Source organism: Schistocerca piceifrons, chromosome 1, assembly GCF_021461385.2.
Source record: "Schistocerca piceifrons isolate TAMUIC-IGC-003096 chromosome 1, iqSchPice1.1, whole genome shotgun sequence".
Taxonomy (NCBI): Eukaryota; Metazoa; Arthropoda; class Insecta; order Orthoptera; family Acrididae; genus Schistocerca; species Schistocerca piceifrons.
Window position 1 is genome coordinate 524,418,096 of NC_060138.1, and position 15,623 is coordinate 524,433,718.

The following is a 15,623-nucleotide window of genomic DNA, read 5'->3' on the forward strand; positions in this document are numbered from 1 at the left end:
ACGAAATCCTGTGTTTCAGGAACGATATTTTGCTGACCTAGGCGATAGAAAGCGCCTTATCGGATTCTACTTCAACATTGTGCTCTGTGGCTTCTGCATTTTTTCAGTAGACTAACTGCATTGAAATTGGTCTTGTGATGTGTGTAACTGGAAAGCATTGCCATTTTTCTATGCATAGTTGATTTGTTAACAGTTTAAAAGTCGCCTATGGAATTGTTATTCTGAGGCGACTTCAGTATCGGATCGGCAAAAAAGCTAACAAAGCAAGATAACAGATACCAACACCATTAAACTACTTCCCAAACAGACTATAAGCACATGAACCTGGTGAATAACTTCTTAATTACGTCTTCCGAAGTACAGAAACTTTTCTAGGCCAAAGAAAGTGCATGAAAGTGATTTACTAGCTAATGTATAGCCATATCCAAAACACACACTAACGTCCTATATAGTCTCTTGTACAATTAATCTGTGCACAGAGAAATAGCAGCAAGTACGGAATGAGCGGTTATACTCTAATCGTCAGGGGGTTTCAAAGTCTTCAGTATCAGCTACTCAATGCCTTCTACTTCTGGAACAATTTTTGCTACAGTAATTTATCAGTACTAGGATTTGTAGTTCCATTTCAACGCAGAACAAAACAACGAAAACGTTTCAAGGAATTGACGACTATGGGATACATTCGTACGAAATCATTCCCTGAGTAAACAGGTACGCAGAAACATTGATAAACATTTACGCAAAGTTTGTGGAATTCTGCACTGGAGATGGCTTATAGAAGCAGAACCAGCGGTTGTTAATATGTAACAGAATTAAATGTATGTTGTCATTTTCAGACATTAACATTTTCAGATTTATAGACATTTTAATTTTCCATCTATACTACATGCAAATCCTGCAACTCATTTGTCAGGGCATTTGACATAGGGTATCTTTAAGCGAAATGACTCAGTCATGTATTCAAGAAGTATACGGAACGTGAGCATAAAAATGTTATAGCGTTTGTACCATTAGCTTAGTAGCGGCTGTTAGTGATCTCTCGGCTCTAGGAAAAATGTTTTGGAGCGTCAAATTGCAAATAATGCTGAAACGACCACACTTAGAGTCAATGACCCTTCCGAACCAATCTGACGCTCTCCCCCCCCCCCCCCCCCACTAATTTAATCTGATGACGATCGGGTGCCCCAGAGTAACTTATTAAAGATGTGTAGGTCCCGAGGTCCCGTTTACACAATATTTTAGATTTCATGCTGCCTGATTATTTTCGGTCATTTGAATATCTCGTACAAAAATGCAAACTTTTTGCTGTGTTCAAGCACCTTCGTCAGTGCCACCGAGTGACAGTAATGCCCAAAGAATTTCTGTTACAGATTCTGTGCTGTTCGCTATACTTTGAGCAACAGCAGTTCAACATCCGTGCCACACACGAACTACATTTTATCAGAACCTATAGAGCTTGACGTGATAAAGGGAAACTATACAAACGTTTTCATGATTACTAAGAAAAACATCAGACGTTCGAAAGTAATAATTATTTAAAAAAGAGGTGTGCCGTCCGAAAATCAATATCAAAATATTGGAAATACGTTCAACTGCTCTCCTGGGGAACTAGATACACCGAACAGGGTTTTAATGCGTCGCAATTGAGTGTGCTTAATGTGAACACATTCGGTTTCAGCGACAAATGAGAGGCTACCAATTTACTTGTAGGAAGATTTTTATATGCTGAGACGGTAAACAAACACTCCATTAGCGTAGTAACGGTGGGACCACAGAGAGAGGAGTCAGGCACGCAGAGGCTCATGAGCAACACTGTCAGCACGTCGTAACTGCAAACATTTGACAAGTAATACACAGGATGATCATAAATTTGGTTAACTGAGGGGAATTATCAGACTAAACAGCGAGGTCTTCAGTCCCGCGATGACCCAGTTACACACGAAAGAGAGAAGGTCCGCTGAAAGTCGACGGATCCAGTCAAAGGAGCCAAACTATAAACGAGGAAGTCAAAACACACGTAGTAGAAGGCATAAAAGGGTAGCCCAAAACCAAAAACTGGGAAATCAGAGGGATAAAAGAGCAGTCTTCGAAAGGGGAAGTATTCATGGGTCCCAGACCGAGAAAACATGGAGAGGCCCCAACCACAACCACCCTGTCCCTGCTCCTGCTCCAGGAGTAAAGCAAAACTTATATATCAAAACAAAAACCACTTTCACTGAGGAAACTGAGGATCAGTTCGACCATCTGTGAATCGTGTGCTAATATTAAAGGAATCTGGTAGACTATACTTAGTACGAAGGGCCGAAAGGGGACATTGCACCAATATATGGGATACTTTTAGTCTGGCTCCACAACCACGTTTTTTTTTTTTTTTTGTGGTTTTAGGGCGCAAAACTTCTATGGTCATTAGCGCCCAGCCCGTGACGTAGAAAACAGGAAAAAAACGAAATTTAAAATCAGCAGCAATGGGAACAAAGTCATAAAATTTGAGAAACTAAAGGCAGAAGGAATGCTTAAAAATCCACTATAGAAAGGGGTTGGTTGTCCCCCCAAAAAAAAAGGCTTCAAATGACTGACGTCATTTCACTGTCAGTAATAAACTGTAGAACGCGGTCAGCTGAGCGCGTGTCATCTGCTAAAATCGACGATAGATCAGGCGATAGCTGTAGACGGGAGCGTAACGGATTAAAATAGGGGCATTCAATTAAAAGGTGTCTGACCGTCCACGGCTGAGAGCAGTGGGGACAGAGTGGGGGAGGATCACCGCTTAAAAGATGTCGATGACTAAAAAGACAGTGCCCTATCCGGAGTCTAGCTAAAATTACCTCCTCCCGACGACGCGATCGGGAGGAAGAGGTCCATGCGCAAGGAAGGGCTTTCACTTCCCGCAATTTATTATGGGGAAGTGTTGACCAATGCGCATGCCATAAATGAGCAACTTGGCGACATAAACCGCTCCGTAGATCGGTAAACGGAAGAGACTGAATAGCTGGCCGAGGAAGAGAGACTGCAGCCTTGGCCGCTATATCGGCCGCCTCATTTCCACAGATACCAGCGTGTCCTGGGAGCCAGAGGAACGCCACTGAGACGCCCCCCAGGTGGAGCAAGCGCAGACAGTCCTGAATCCGGTGGACCAGAGGGTGCACAGGGTAAAGAGCTTGGAGACTTAGGAGAGAGCTGAGAGAATCTGAGCAGATTACGTACTGTATCCGCTGATGGCGGCGGATGTAGTGGACAGCCTGGAGAATAGCGTAAAGCTCCGCAGTATAAACCGAACACTGGTCGGGAAGACGAAAGTGATTTGGGGTGTCGCCAACAATATAGGCACTCCCTACACCTAACGATGTTTTCGAGCCATCGGTGTAAATAAATGTGGCTTCCGTCATTTGTGCACATAGAGCAGCAAATGCCCGACGGTAAACAAGTGTATGGGTACCATCCTTGGGAAATTGACATAGGTCTCTGAGCAAGTCGATCCGGGGACGGAGCCAAGGCGGTGCTGTACCCCAAGTTGTCAAGAAGGTTTTAGGAAAGCGGAAGGAAAGAGAATGGAGCAGCTGACGGAAGCGGACTCCCGGGGGTAGTAGGGAGGAGGAGCGGCCTGCATACCCGACATCAAGGGAGGCGTCGAAAAAAAGGTCATGGGCTGGATTAGCAGGCATGGAAGACAAATGGCTAGCATAACGACTCAGAAGGACTGCCCGCCGATTGGATAGCGGAGGTTCAGCAGTCTCAGCATAAAGGCTTTCCACAGGGCTGGTGTAAAAAGCTCCAGACACTAAACGTAATCCACGGTGGTGGATAGAGTCGAGACGCCGAAGAATAGACGGCCGAGCAGAGGAGTAGACTATGCTTCCATAATCCAATTTCGAGCGCACTAAGGCGCGATAGAGGTGGAGAAGGACCACTCGGTCCGCTCCCCAAGAGGTGCCATTCAGGACACGGAGGGTGTTAAGGGAACGCAGACAGCGAGCCGAAAGATAGGAAACGTGGGAGGACCAGCACAGTTTTCTGTCAAACATAAGACCCAAGAATTTAGCGACGTCGGAGAACGGAAGGTTGACAGGACCTAGATGTAAGGAGGGCGGAAGAAACTCCTTACGTCGCCAAAAATTAACACAAACGGTCTTACTGGGTGAGAAACGGAAGCCGGTTTCGATGCTCCACGAGTGGAGGCGATCGAGACATCCTTGAAGACGTCTTTCAAGAAGGCTGGTCCGTTGAGAGCTGTAGTAGATCGCAAAATCGTCCACAAAGAGGGAGCCCGAGACATCAGGAAGGAGACAATCCATAATTGGATTAATGGCAATGGCAAACAGTACAACACTCAGCACGGAGCCCTGGGGTACCCCGTTTTCTTGGGAGAAAATACGGGATAGAGTAGTGTTCACCCGCACCCTAAATGTGCGCTCTGCCATAAATTCGCGAAGAAAAAGGGGCAGCCGGCCTCGAAAGCCCCAAGAGAACAGTGTGCGGAGGATGCCTGTCCTCCAACAGGTATCGTATGCTCTCTCCAGATCAAAAAATATTGCTACCGTTTGGCGTTTCCGGAGGAAATTGTTCATGATATAAGTGGAGAGAGCAACAAGATGGTCAACGGCAGAACGATGTTGTCGGAATCCGCATTGGGCTGGTGTTAAAAGACTGCGGGATTCCAGCCACCAAGCTAAACGGTAATTCACCATACGCTCCAAAACCTTACAGACACTACTCGTGAGAGAAATGGGGCGATAGCTAGAGGGGAGATGTTTGTCCTTTCCAGGTTTCGGAACGGGAACGACAATAGCTTCCCGCCATCGCCTGGGAAAGGTACTGTCGGTCCAAATTCGATTATAAAGGCGAAGGAGGTAGCGCAGGCTATGGGTTGATAAATGCAGCAACATTTGGACATGGATACCATCCGGTCCTGGGGCGGAGGAGCGAGAAGAAGAGAGTGCATGTTGGAGTTCGCGCATGGAGAAAACAGTATTGTAGCTTTCGCGATTTTGAGAGGAGAAAGCAAGATGTCGCACTTCCGCTGCACGTTTCTTCGGGAGAAACGCTGGCGGGTAATTTGAAGAGCTCGAAATCTCAGCAAAGTGCTGACCCAATGAGTTAGAAATTGCGACGGGGTCCACTAAGGTATCATGCGCGACAGTGAGCCCAGAGACCGGGGAGAAACTAGGCGCGCCTGAGAACCGTCGAAGCCGACTCCAAACTTCCGAGGAGGGAGTGCAGGTGTTAAATGAGCTAATAAAGAATTGCCAGCTTGCCTTCTTGCTATCGCGGATGACGCGACGGCATCGCGCACGGAGCCGCTTATATCGGATACAGTTGGCCAAAGTTGGATGGTGACGGAAAATGCGAAGAGCACGTCGCCGCTCACGTATTGCGTCACGGCATGCCTCGTTCCACCAAGGAACTGGGGGGCGCCGGGGCAATTCGGAGGTGCGTGGTATTGAACGTTCCGCAGCTGTGAGAATAACGTCGGTAAAATGTGTGACCTCATCGTCGACGCTGGGAAAGCGACGGTCATCGAATGTCGCTAGAGACGAAAAAAGTGTCCAATCGGCTTGGGCAAACTTCCAGCGTCGCGAGCGCAGATATGGCAGTTGAGGCTGCAGTCGAAGGACACATGGAAAGTGGTCACTCGAGTGTGTATCATCAAGGGCGAACCATTCGAAGCGCCGGGCTAGCGGAACAGTACCGACCGCAAGGTCCAAATGAGATAAATTTGCCATGGAGGCAGACAAAAACGTGGGGACCCCAGTGTTGAGGCAGACTAGATCCGCTTGGTGGAAGACGTCTAGCAATAGTGAGCCACGTGGACAAGGATGTGGAGATCCCCAAAGCGGGTGGTGGGCATTGAAGTCCCCAACCAGCAAATAGGGGGGTGGAAGCTGATCAAGAAGATGAAGGAGATCAGCTCGTGCCAGTGGTGTAGACGATGGAATGTATACCGTACATAGAGAGAACGTGTATCCAGAAAGGGAAAGACGGACGGCGACAGCTTGGAAGGAACTGTTTAAGGGGATTGGGTGACAATGGAGAGTATCATGGAGCAGAATCATGAGTCCTCCATGGGCTGGAGTGCCTTCAACAGAGGGGAGATCATATTGGACGGACTGAAAATGAGGGAGAACAAAGCGGTCATGGGGACGCAGCTTTGTTTCCTGAAGACAGAAGATGACCGGCGAGTAGGATCGTAAGAGGATCGACAATTCATCCCGATTGGCGCGAATGCCGCGGATATTCCAGTGGATAATGGACATAGGGTGAACAGAAAATGGAGAAACGTGACCAAGGGTGCTGTCAACTCAACGACTGCTCAGAGCTTGCGACCGACAGCATGGAATGGCATTCAGTCGAAGGCAGAAGATCCTGATCCATAGGTTGGTCAGGAGCAGCTCCTGCCACCAACGATCGGCCAGTTGACCGTCCACCAGCAGTGCGCCTCGGCGACACGGAAGATGGCCGAGGGCGATTTCCGCCAGGTGGTGCTGTAGTTGGGACACGCCTTGGCGGAGAAGGAGAGGAACTGTGTTTGTTCGTAGCCTTCTTGGAGGTATGATGTTTAGATGAAGGAGGAACCGATGGTTGTGAAGTTGCAGTACGTAAAAACTCTTCACGAGAATGCTCTTTTTTCGAAGACTTGGCGTCTGACTTTTGGGCTCGAGATTTAGCAGAACCCGACGAAGGGTGAGCCATAGAGTGGGCAGGCGAAAGTGGTGAGGTTGAACGGGCGATCTTTGCGCTGGCCGATCTGACGACCGTGGTACTAAATGTGAGGTCGCAAGTCTGCGTGGCCGCCTCCTTTGTTGGCCGAGGAGAAGCAAGGACAGTGCTGTATTTTCCTTTCTGAGGCACGGTGGGCTGTCGACTGGCGAGTAACTTTCGAGCAGCAAAGGTCGACACCTTTTCCTTCACTCTTATTTCCTGGATGAGCTTTTCATCCTTAAAAACGGGGCAATCTCGAGAGGAAGCAGCGTGGTCACCCATACAGTTGATGCAGTGTGGGGATGGAGGTGGACAAGCACCCTCATGGGCATCCTTGTCACACGTAACACATTTGGCCGGATTGGAACAGGACTGGCTGGTGTGATTGAACCGCTGACATCGATAGCAACGCGTAGGGTTTGGGACATAAGGGCGAACGGAAATTATCTCGTAGCCTGCTTTGATTTTTGATGGGAGTTGAACTTTGTCAAATGTCAAGAAGACAGTGCGGGTTGGAATGATGTTCGAGTCAACCCTTTTCATAACCCGACGAACAGCGGTGACGCCCTGGTCAGACAGGTAGTGCTGAATTTCTTCGTCAGACAATCCATCGAGGGAGCGTGTATAAACGACTCCACGGGAGGAATTTAAGGTACGGTGCGGTTCCACCCGGACAGGGAAGGTGTGGAGCAGAGAAGTACGCAGCAATTTTTGAGCCTGGAGGGCACTGTGTGTTTCTAACAACAGGGTACCATTCCGTAATCTGGAACAAGACTTTACAGGACCCGCAATTGCGTCGACACCTTTCTGAATAATGAAAGGGTTGACCGTGGAAAAGTCGTGACCTTCGTCAGACCGAGAAACAACAAGGAACTGTGGCAACGATGGAAGAACCATCTGTGGCTGAGACTCAGTGAACTTACGTTTGTGAGCAGACATAGTGGAAGGTGAGGAAACCATTGCGGAAGAATCCCCCATGATTACCGGCGTCTCCGATGGCGCGCTCCTCCCTTGTGGGGGCCCTCACCGAGGGCACACCCGCCTTAGGTGATTGTTCACACCTCAGGTCACACCTCCCGACAAACGGACGGAGGGAGGGACCAATCGGCACTTTCGGAAGGTATCAGCTCGGGTAATCACCCCTCCCTGGGCCTGGCCTTTACCAGGGGGTACGTACGTGTCCTACCTGTCTACCCGGGGCGGGGAATTACGCGTTACCCCGTCACCGGCTACGCATGGAAGTGCGTGGGTCGGCCTTCAGACACGCACAGGGAGGAAGAAAGAGAAAGGGAAAGGAAAGAAGAGGGGGTCTCAAACGCCGCAGCGGAGAAAAGGGTAAAGAGAAGAGGTAAGGAAAGGAGAAGGACAAAGGAAGGAAGAAGACATACAAGCAAGGAAGAAGAAGAATGCGGTACATTTACAAGCGTCCGTCTCCGGACGTAGGCGCAAACCCTACTCCCAGAGGGGGAGAAAGTGAAGGAAAGAGCCAGAGGTGAGGGGGGGGTGAAGACAGGGGATGGGGAAGGATGCGGAAAGGGAAGGTATGCAGCCCGGAAAGGAAGGAAGGCCACATTAGCTCGGGGCCCCGTGCTCACTACGCACGTATCCACAAAAGAGTTGTGGATCCCCTGGGGGGCCACAACCACGTTGTGGGGGTGGTTCACTACTCAAGAAGAAACAAAGAGTGAGCCTGGTATGACCAATGCGAAAACGACGTAATACAGTGGACTGAAGGAAGAGAGCCAAACCGCTGTGGACTCTCTGATCGTGCGGAGTTTATTGCTGAGAGCAGTAGCACACCAGATGTCATTCCACTTTTGGGCAAAGGGAGATCTGACGTAGATCCGCATTCCGCAGCATGGAATCGTGAAAGGGAATGAGGGTAAGTACCTGCTTCTCCAGCCAAATGGTCGATCAATTCATTCCCTGGGGACCCACATGACTTGGGACAGAGAGAGAGAGAGAGAGAGAGAGAGAGAGAGAGAGAGAGAGAGAGAGAAGGCGGCACGGCCAAGGGCACAGAGAAGGTCATGGATAGCAGAGGCCAAAGAGAGACGAAAATAGCATCGGCCGATAGCCTGTAGGCTGCTCATTGAGTTGGTACATAATTAAAACATTGAAGGAAGGCCTCAGAAACAAGATGGAGGGCCCTGTTGATGACTACTATCTCCGCTGTGAACACACTACATAATCATGGCATTAAATGGTGTTCTAAGCCAGTAGGAGGCGTGAAAGCATATCCCGCCTTATCTGTCGCCTTAGAACCATCAGTGTAGAAGATGGTGCCAGGATGGAATGTACAAGACACCTGAAAACCATAGGAGCGACAGTAACCTTAGGACTCTGGAACAGGTCGGTCCTAATCCGTGGTCTAGGCACCATCCAAGTGGTGGGGGCGTGAGAGGAAGTACACAGGGATTCCAGTTAGTTGACGTGGAGATCCCGACAGATGGATGTGAGACGCATTCCAACCGGCAATACCATCCGTGGTCGGTTATCAGGAGTGAGACATCCCTTGTTCACAAAGAAGACAGGCTATAAGGGATGGCCAGGCAATCAGCGAATGGCGATTGCGTAAGAAAACAGGAGTTGGTTCCGACGTGTTTGCAGAGGCGGAATCCGTGCTTCTGCAAGGGGACTCAACGGGGCTAGTGCGAAAGGCACAAAAAGCGAGACGCATCCCACAATGGTGAACAGGGTCAAATTTTTTCAGAGCGGAAAAGAGCCGTGAGCCATAAACCTACCATAATCTAGTCTGGACAAGACCAGAGCACGGAAAAAAATGGAGAATATTAACACGGTCTGCACCTTAAGATATGTTGGTCAGGAGGCTTAGAGCATTAAGTTTCTGCATGCATGTAGTCTGCAGGTGGCAAATACGGGACAGCCACGTCAGCTTTTTATCAAAAATAATGCCCAAGAAACGGGACTGTGCTACAACATCGAGGAGCTGGTTGCCTAGATAAAGTTCTGGATCGGGGACGACAAAAAAGCATAACCCGCGTTTTGGAAGGAAAAAACGAAGCCATGGGAGACGGCCCACGCTGAGGTGCGTCCGATGGCGCCTTTGAGCCGGCGCTCAGCAGATGCTATCTAGTGGGAGCTACACCAGATGCAAAAATCTTCCACATACAACGCTGGGGTAACCACAGGCCCAATAGACATTACAAGCCCATTGACGACCATGAGAGAGTGGGACACGTAACACAGAACCCTGCGGGATAGCGTTCTCCTGAATCCGATATGCCAAATTTAAACAGACGCAAAATCCCCAAGATTGGCGACCTTATACAGAAGCTCGAAATTTAGCGCGGACTTCAATTCGAGATGATAAAAGTTTCCACAACGAAACTGTCTTGAAACCTGGAAGAAAATCCAAACAGATTCCGGTCTTATGTGAAGTACGTTAGCGCCAAGAAACGACCAATTCCTTCTCTGCGCAATAGCAATGGAGATAATATCGAAGACAGTGCTGCCAAAGCAGAGTTACTAAACACAGCCTTCCGAAATTCCTTCACAAAAGACGAAGTAAAAATAGTCCAGAATTCTAATGAAGAACAGCTGCCAACATGAGTAATGTAGAAGTAAATATTCCCAAACTAGTTAAGCAACTTTAATCAGTGAAAGCATGTCTTCTGGTCCAGACTGTATACCAGTTACGTTCCTTTAGAGTATGCTGATGCGTTAGCTCCATACTTAATCATAGACAGCCTTTCGCTCATCGAAAAATCCGTACCCAAAGATTAGAAAGTTGCACAGTTCACACCAGTATTCAAGAAAGGTACTAGGAGTAATCCACTAAATTACAGGCCCATCACATTAACGTCGATATGCAACAAGATTGTGGAACACGTTCTGTGCTCGAACATTATGAATTACCTCGAAGAAAACGGACTATTGACACAGTCAACATGGATTTATAAAACATCGTTCTTGTTAAACAACTATCTTTTTATTCGCATGAAGTGCTGAGTGTTATTGACAAGGGATTTCAGACTGATTCGGTATTTCTGGATTCCCGGAAGGCTTTTGACACTACCACACAATCGGCTTGTGAAATTGCGTGCTTGTGGAATGTCTCAGTTATGTGACTGGATTTGTGATTTCCTGTTAGAGGGGTCACAGTTCGTAGTAACTGACGGGAAGTCATCGAGTAAAACAGAACTGATTATGGCGTTCCGCAAGGTAGTGTTACAGGCCCTTTGCTGTGCCCTATCTATATAAACAATTTGGGAGACAATATGAGCAGCCGTCTTAGGTGGTTTGCAGATGACGCTGTCGTTTGTCGACTACCAAAGTCATTAGGCCAAAACAAATTGCAAAACGATTTAGAAACGATGTTTGAATCATGTGAAAATTGAAAGTTGGCCCTTAATAACGAAAAGTGAGAGGTCATCCACATCAGTGTTAAAAGGAACTCAAACTTCGGTTACACGATATATCAGTCAAATCTGAAGGCCATAAATTCAACTGAATACCTAGGAATTATAATTACGAACAAAAATTTGAGGGAACACACAGAAAATGATGTGGGGAAGGCTAACCAAAGACTGCGTTTTGTTGGTAGGACACTTAGAAAATGTGACAGACCTACTAAGGAGACTGCCTACACTACGCTTGTGGGATCCTTACCAGATAGGATTGACAGAGTACATCGAAAAAGTTCAAAGAAGGGCACCACGTCTTGTACTATCGCGAAATATGGGAGAGAGTGTCACTGAAATGATACAGGATTTGGGCTCTGAGCACTATGGGACGGAACATATACAGGATTTGGGCTGGACGTCATTAAAAGAAAGGCGTTTTTCGTTACGGCGGAATCTTCTCATGAAATTCCAATCAACTTTCTCGTTCGAATGCGAAAATATTTTATTGACACCGATCTACATAGGAAGAAACGATCACCAGGATAAAATAAGGGAAATCAGAGCTCGTACGGAAAGATACAGGTGTTCGTTCTTTCCGGGCGCTATAAGAGAGCGGAATAATAGAGAATTGTGAAGGTGGTTCGAGGAACCCTCTGCCATGCACTTTAATGTGATTTGCAGAGTATCCATGTAGATGAGTGGAGTGCCAAATCGAAACAGGAAGAGCCGGTGGGATAAAAACTCGCGGATGAAAGTCTGAAGGGGGCCGTAAAAGCTCCAATCATGGAGTGTAACTAAAATGTGATAGCACCAAGCCGCGTCGTATGCCTTGTACAGGGTGTTACAAAAAGGTACGGCCAAACTTTCAGGAAACATTCCTCGCACACAAAGAAAGAAAATATGTTATGTGGACATGTGTCCGGAAACGCTTACTTTCCTTGTTAGAGCTCATTTTATTACTTCTCTTCAAATCACAATCACGGAATGGAAACACACAGCAACAGAACGTACCAGCGTGACTTCAAACACTTTGTTACAGGAAATGTTCATAATGTCGTCCGTTAGCGAGAATACATGCATCCACCCTCTGTCGCATGGAATCCCTGATGCGCTGATGCAGTCCTGGGGAATGGCGTATTGTATCACAGCCGTCCACAATACGAGCACGAAGAGTCTCTACATTTGGTACCGGGCTTGCATAGACAAGAGCTTTCAAATGCCCCCATAAATGAAAGTCAAGAGGGTTGAGGACAGGAGAGCGTGGAGGCCATGGAATTGGTCCGCCTCTACCAATCCATCGGTCACCGAATCTGTCGTTGAGAAGCGTATGAACACTTCGACTGAAATGTGCAGGAGCTCCATCGTGCATGAACCACATGTGTCGTACTCGTAAAGGCACATGTTCTAGCAGCACAGGTAGAGTATCCCGTATGAAATCATGATAACTTGCTCCATTGAGCGTAGGTGAACGAAACTAAAATGAGCTCTAACATGGAAATTAAGCGTTTCCGGACACATGTCCACATAACATCTTTTCTTTATTTGTGTGTGAGGAATGTTTCCTGAAAGTTTGGGCGTACTTTTTTGTAACACCCTATATAGGTCAAAGAAGAGATCAGAACTTCACCAAATCTCTCGAAATTTTGTTTGTGGCGGAAACTCCCTGCAGCGTAGCGCAAGGTTTACGTTAGTTTGGAAGAGGACAACCCAGTTGTGAGTTGCCGTAGCGAACTAATATGAACCCGTAATAAACGTTGTGATAACACACTCTTATATATTTCGTCCGAGATCTCCGATTGCCCCTATATTTAACGTATATTTCTTTAAGAATAATTTATAAGGTTGTGTCATAAAAGCTACATTACCTAGCAGATAAATCTCTGGCGGGTATTTTGCTGCTTATCATGTCTATATCAACTATGAACGTTCAAGGGGTGGGGGGGGGGGAGTTCCTATCTCTCACCCCTTCGTGTTTACCTAAGAACGGCAGTAGTCACCGACATAGTAACAGTTTGCCTCTGTCGGCTGTTTGCCGAACAAAGGTCTCTACATTAACAAATATGTTACTGTTATGGAGTTCTGCACACAGGGATACGAAGACTAATGCAAACCGAAACTGATTAATCTTCTTAGTCACTTCATTTGTGCGAGAACAGCAATTTAAGACTAAGCATCTACCCGTTCTTATCTTCAAGGAATGGAAAGTTCAGAAACCAGTACAACTCAAGTACTATGCATTTACACATACCTTGCTGATAATGTATGAGAGACTAAAGAATTTCCGTTGAGAGAAGATCTTTTTATTTCGGAATGCAGTGTGTCCCGCGTAATGTGCAGAGTAAAAATAATTTAAGTATGTAAACAAGCGTCTCGGCAGATAACAGTACGTAATGGGCCACTTGCGGCGTTAAGACCCGTAATTCTTTCTACTGTAATGTTCAAGTAATACAGCTTTCTTAAAAGGAAAGCTTCACTTTACGGTTCTTTACAGTAAGAATATTTTGTTTTAACATTTGTTAGGTTTCAGAATATCGTTTACCAGCGCGATAAACATACAAAAGCAAAGGTCATCAGAATGTCACAGTACGTTATCTTTCAACTGAACCAAGATTTTCGGCTACGCTGCACACCAGTCTTGAGAGCAGAGGAAGTGGGGCGGCCGCGCTCCAACAACAACAACTTGCTGCAACCTTTCATGTCCGCATTTTTAGCGGGCTTACGAAGTTTTAGATAATCATACTAAACGTGGGAGGGAGACTGATCTCTGTCGCCGCAGTAGTTGGAACGTTACACTCAGGAAGAAATTAGCCAAATCTTTAACATCTAGGACTATTACGCACTCAATAGCCTGACAAGCACAGTCGGTTGGTGCTTTCGCTAAATCCGAACAAGGTTTACAATCATTTAAGTCTTCGCTTATTTTGGCGTTAACTGTTCCCAGTACCGAGCGAGCTGTTTGACGAAAGAAACCTCCGTGGTGTAGCGGTTAGAGTCGCTAGCAACTCATCGCCCTGTTGGCTTTGATCCCCTATGACTGGTCCCCTTCCGCGTATATAAGGACAAATAATCTTCGTAAAAGCTACGAAGTGAATTCGCGTGAATTTTTCTTAGTTTATCCACGACCTGTGTTTATAATCAGCATCAAAATGCTGAGTAAACAGGAATATTCGATACGAGCCGTCGACTTTGACCAGTGACTTACGAAACATGCGACGAACGGTGTAAAACACATGGCAGCTTTAATGTGACATCAGTGACGATTTTTTCAAACTTGTTGAGCTATGTTTTAGTCTCACCACAACAAGATCAGTTTTAATTTCACGTTAGTTGGATCTGCCAACACGACCAGACTAACACCTTTCAACGTAACCTAGTCGTCGAGCTAGGCTACAGATCGATGTGTCTTCACAAACAGGTATTTGTTGCTTTCACATGTCGGCATCGCCAACTAACAAGAAAACTGAATACACACACCAAAAGGTGACGTCACGGTAGCAATCAACATTACGTGGCTGGTCAAAGCAGATGATTTTACCGAAAATACTTACCAAAAATAGGTTTTTCAGAATTCAACTCATAGCTTTAGTCTCTAGTAAGATACGTACATTAAATATGGTGCGAACATAAACATCAGTTAGTCCATCACCACAACCTTGGTCTTCACCTACGCAGCTAACCTACGCTCGTACAACGTTTGAGCTCAATCAGAACTGAAATTTCGGGAGTAGGGGGGGGGGGGGGGGGGGAGGGGGGGGGGACATTGTGATACCATACTACACCTAACCGACTTCGAACTACGTTACAGCGAATTTTTTGTCATGGGGATTCACGAATATACTTTAACCAGAATGTGCACAAGGGAGTAACTTTGACTCTAAAATCACCGAAACGGGGCAGGCAGGACACTACAAACTTTCAACTGTCAACAGATATACGGCAAGCACAGGAGCGCACACGTGCGCCATTCAGTGTCAGCACAACAGACAGAAGGGATACGCATGGCGGCGCGTTGCGGCACTCACCTTCGTGGGTCCAGCAGCCGACGCATTCCTGGCAGAGCATTGACCAGTCGAACAGCAGGTCCCGGTAGGATGCCATGGCTGGCCCGTCGGCACTGGCGCGCGGCGTCCTCCGCTGCCTCGCCTCTGCTGCTGCTGCTGCTGCTGCTGCTGCTCCCCTCCCTAGGCACGCAGCGACCACACGCGCCCGCTCACCTGGACGCACTGCCCTGACTCGACCGGCCGCGCTAACCCAGCTGCACTGGCTCACTGGCTGGCTACTGTGCCAAAGGCTGCACCGCTACGCCGGGACCTTCGACGTCACTGCTGCTTACACCCGCCGTCTCCACAACCCTCCGATAAGTCACGTATCACCGGCAAAACAACGAATGACGGATCGACTACCCTCGCAACCGCAAGTAGGCGTGCGTCAACGGAAGTGTTCGACGTACTTGTCAAGTTCTTGCACACCTTTGCCCTCCTCACTTGCGTAGTCGCAACTGGTCTGTCCACAATTAGCAGCAAAGGAAAGACCACACTAGAAACTTTTGGTAGTCCATGC

At 47.4% G+C, this 15,623-nt stretch overlaps 1 protein-coding gene across 1 annotated transcript in view; it reads right to left on the minus strand.

The window, feature by feature from the left end:
- Positions 1-15,256, minus strand: part of LOC124798207 (cerebellar degeneration-related protein 2) — a 486,918-nt gene extending 471,662 nt beyond the window's left edge. Inside the window, exon 1 of the mRNA XM_047261522.1 lies at positions 15,086-15,256. Within this exon, the coding sequence (XP_047117478.1) occupies positions 15,086-15,161 (76 nt within the window). The 5' untranslated portion in view covers positions 15,162-15,256. The remainder of the gene's footprint in view (positions 1-15,085) is intronic.
- Between the last annotated feature and the right edge of the window lie 367 nt (positions 15,257-15,623).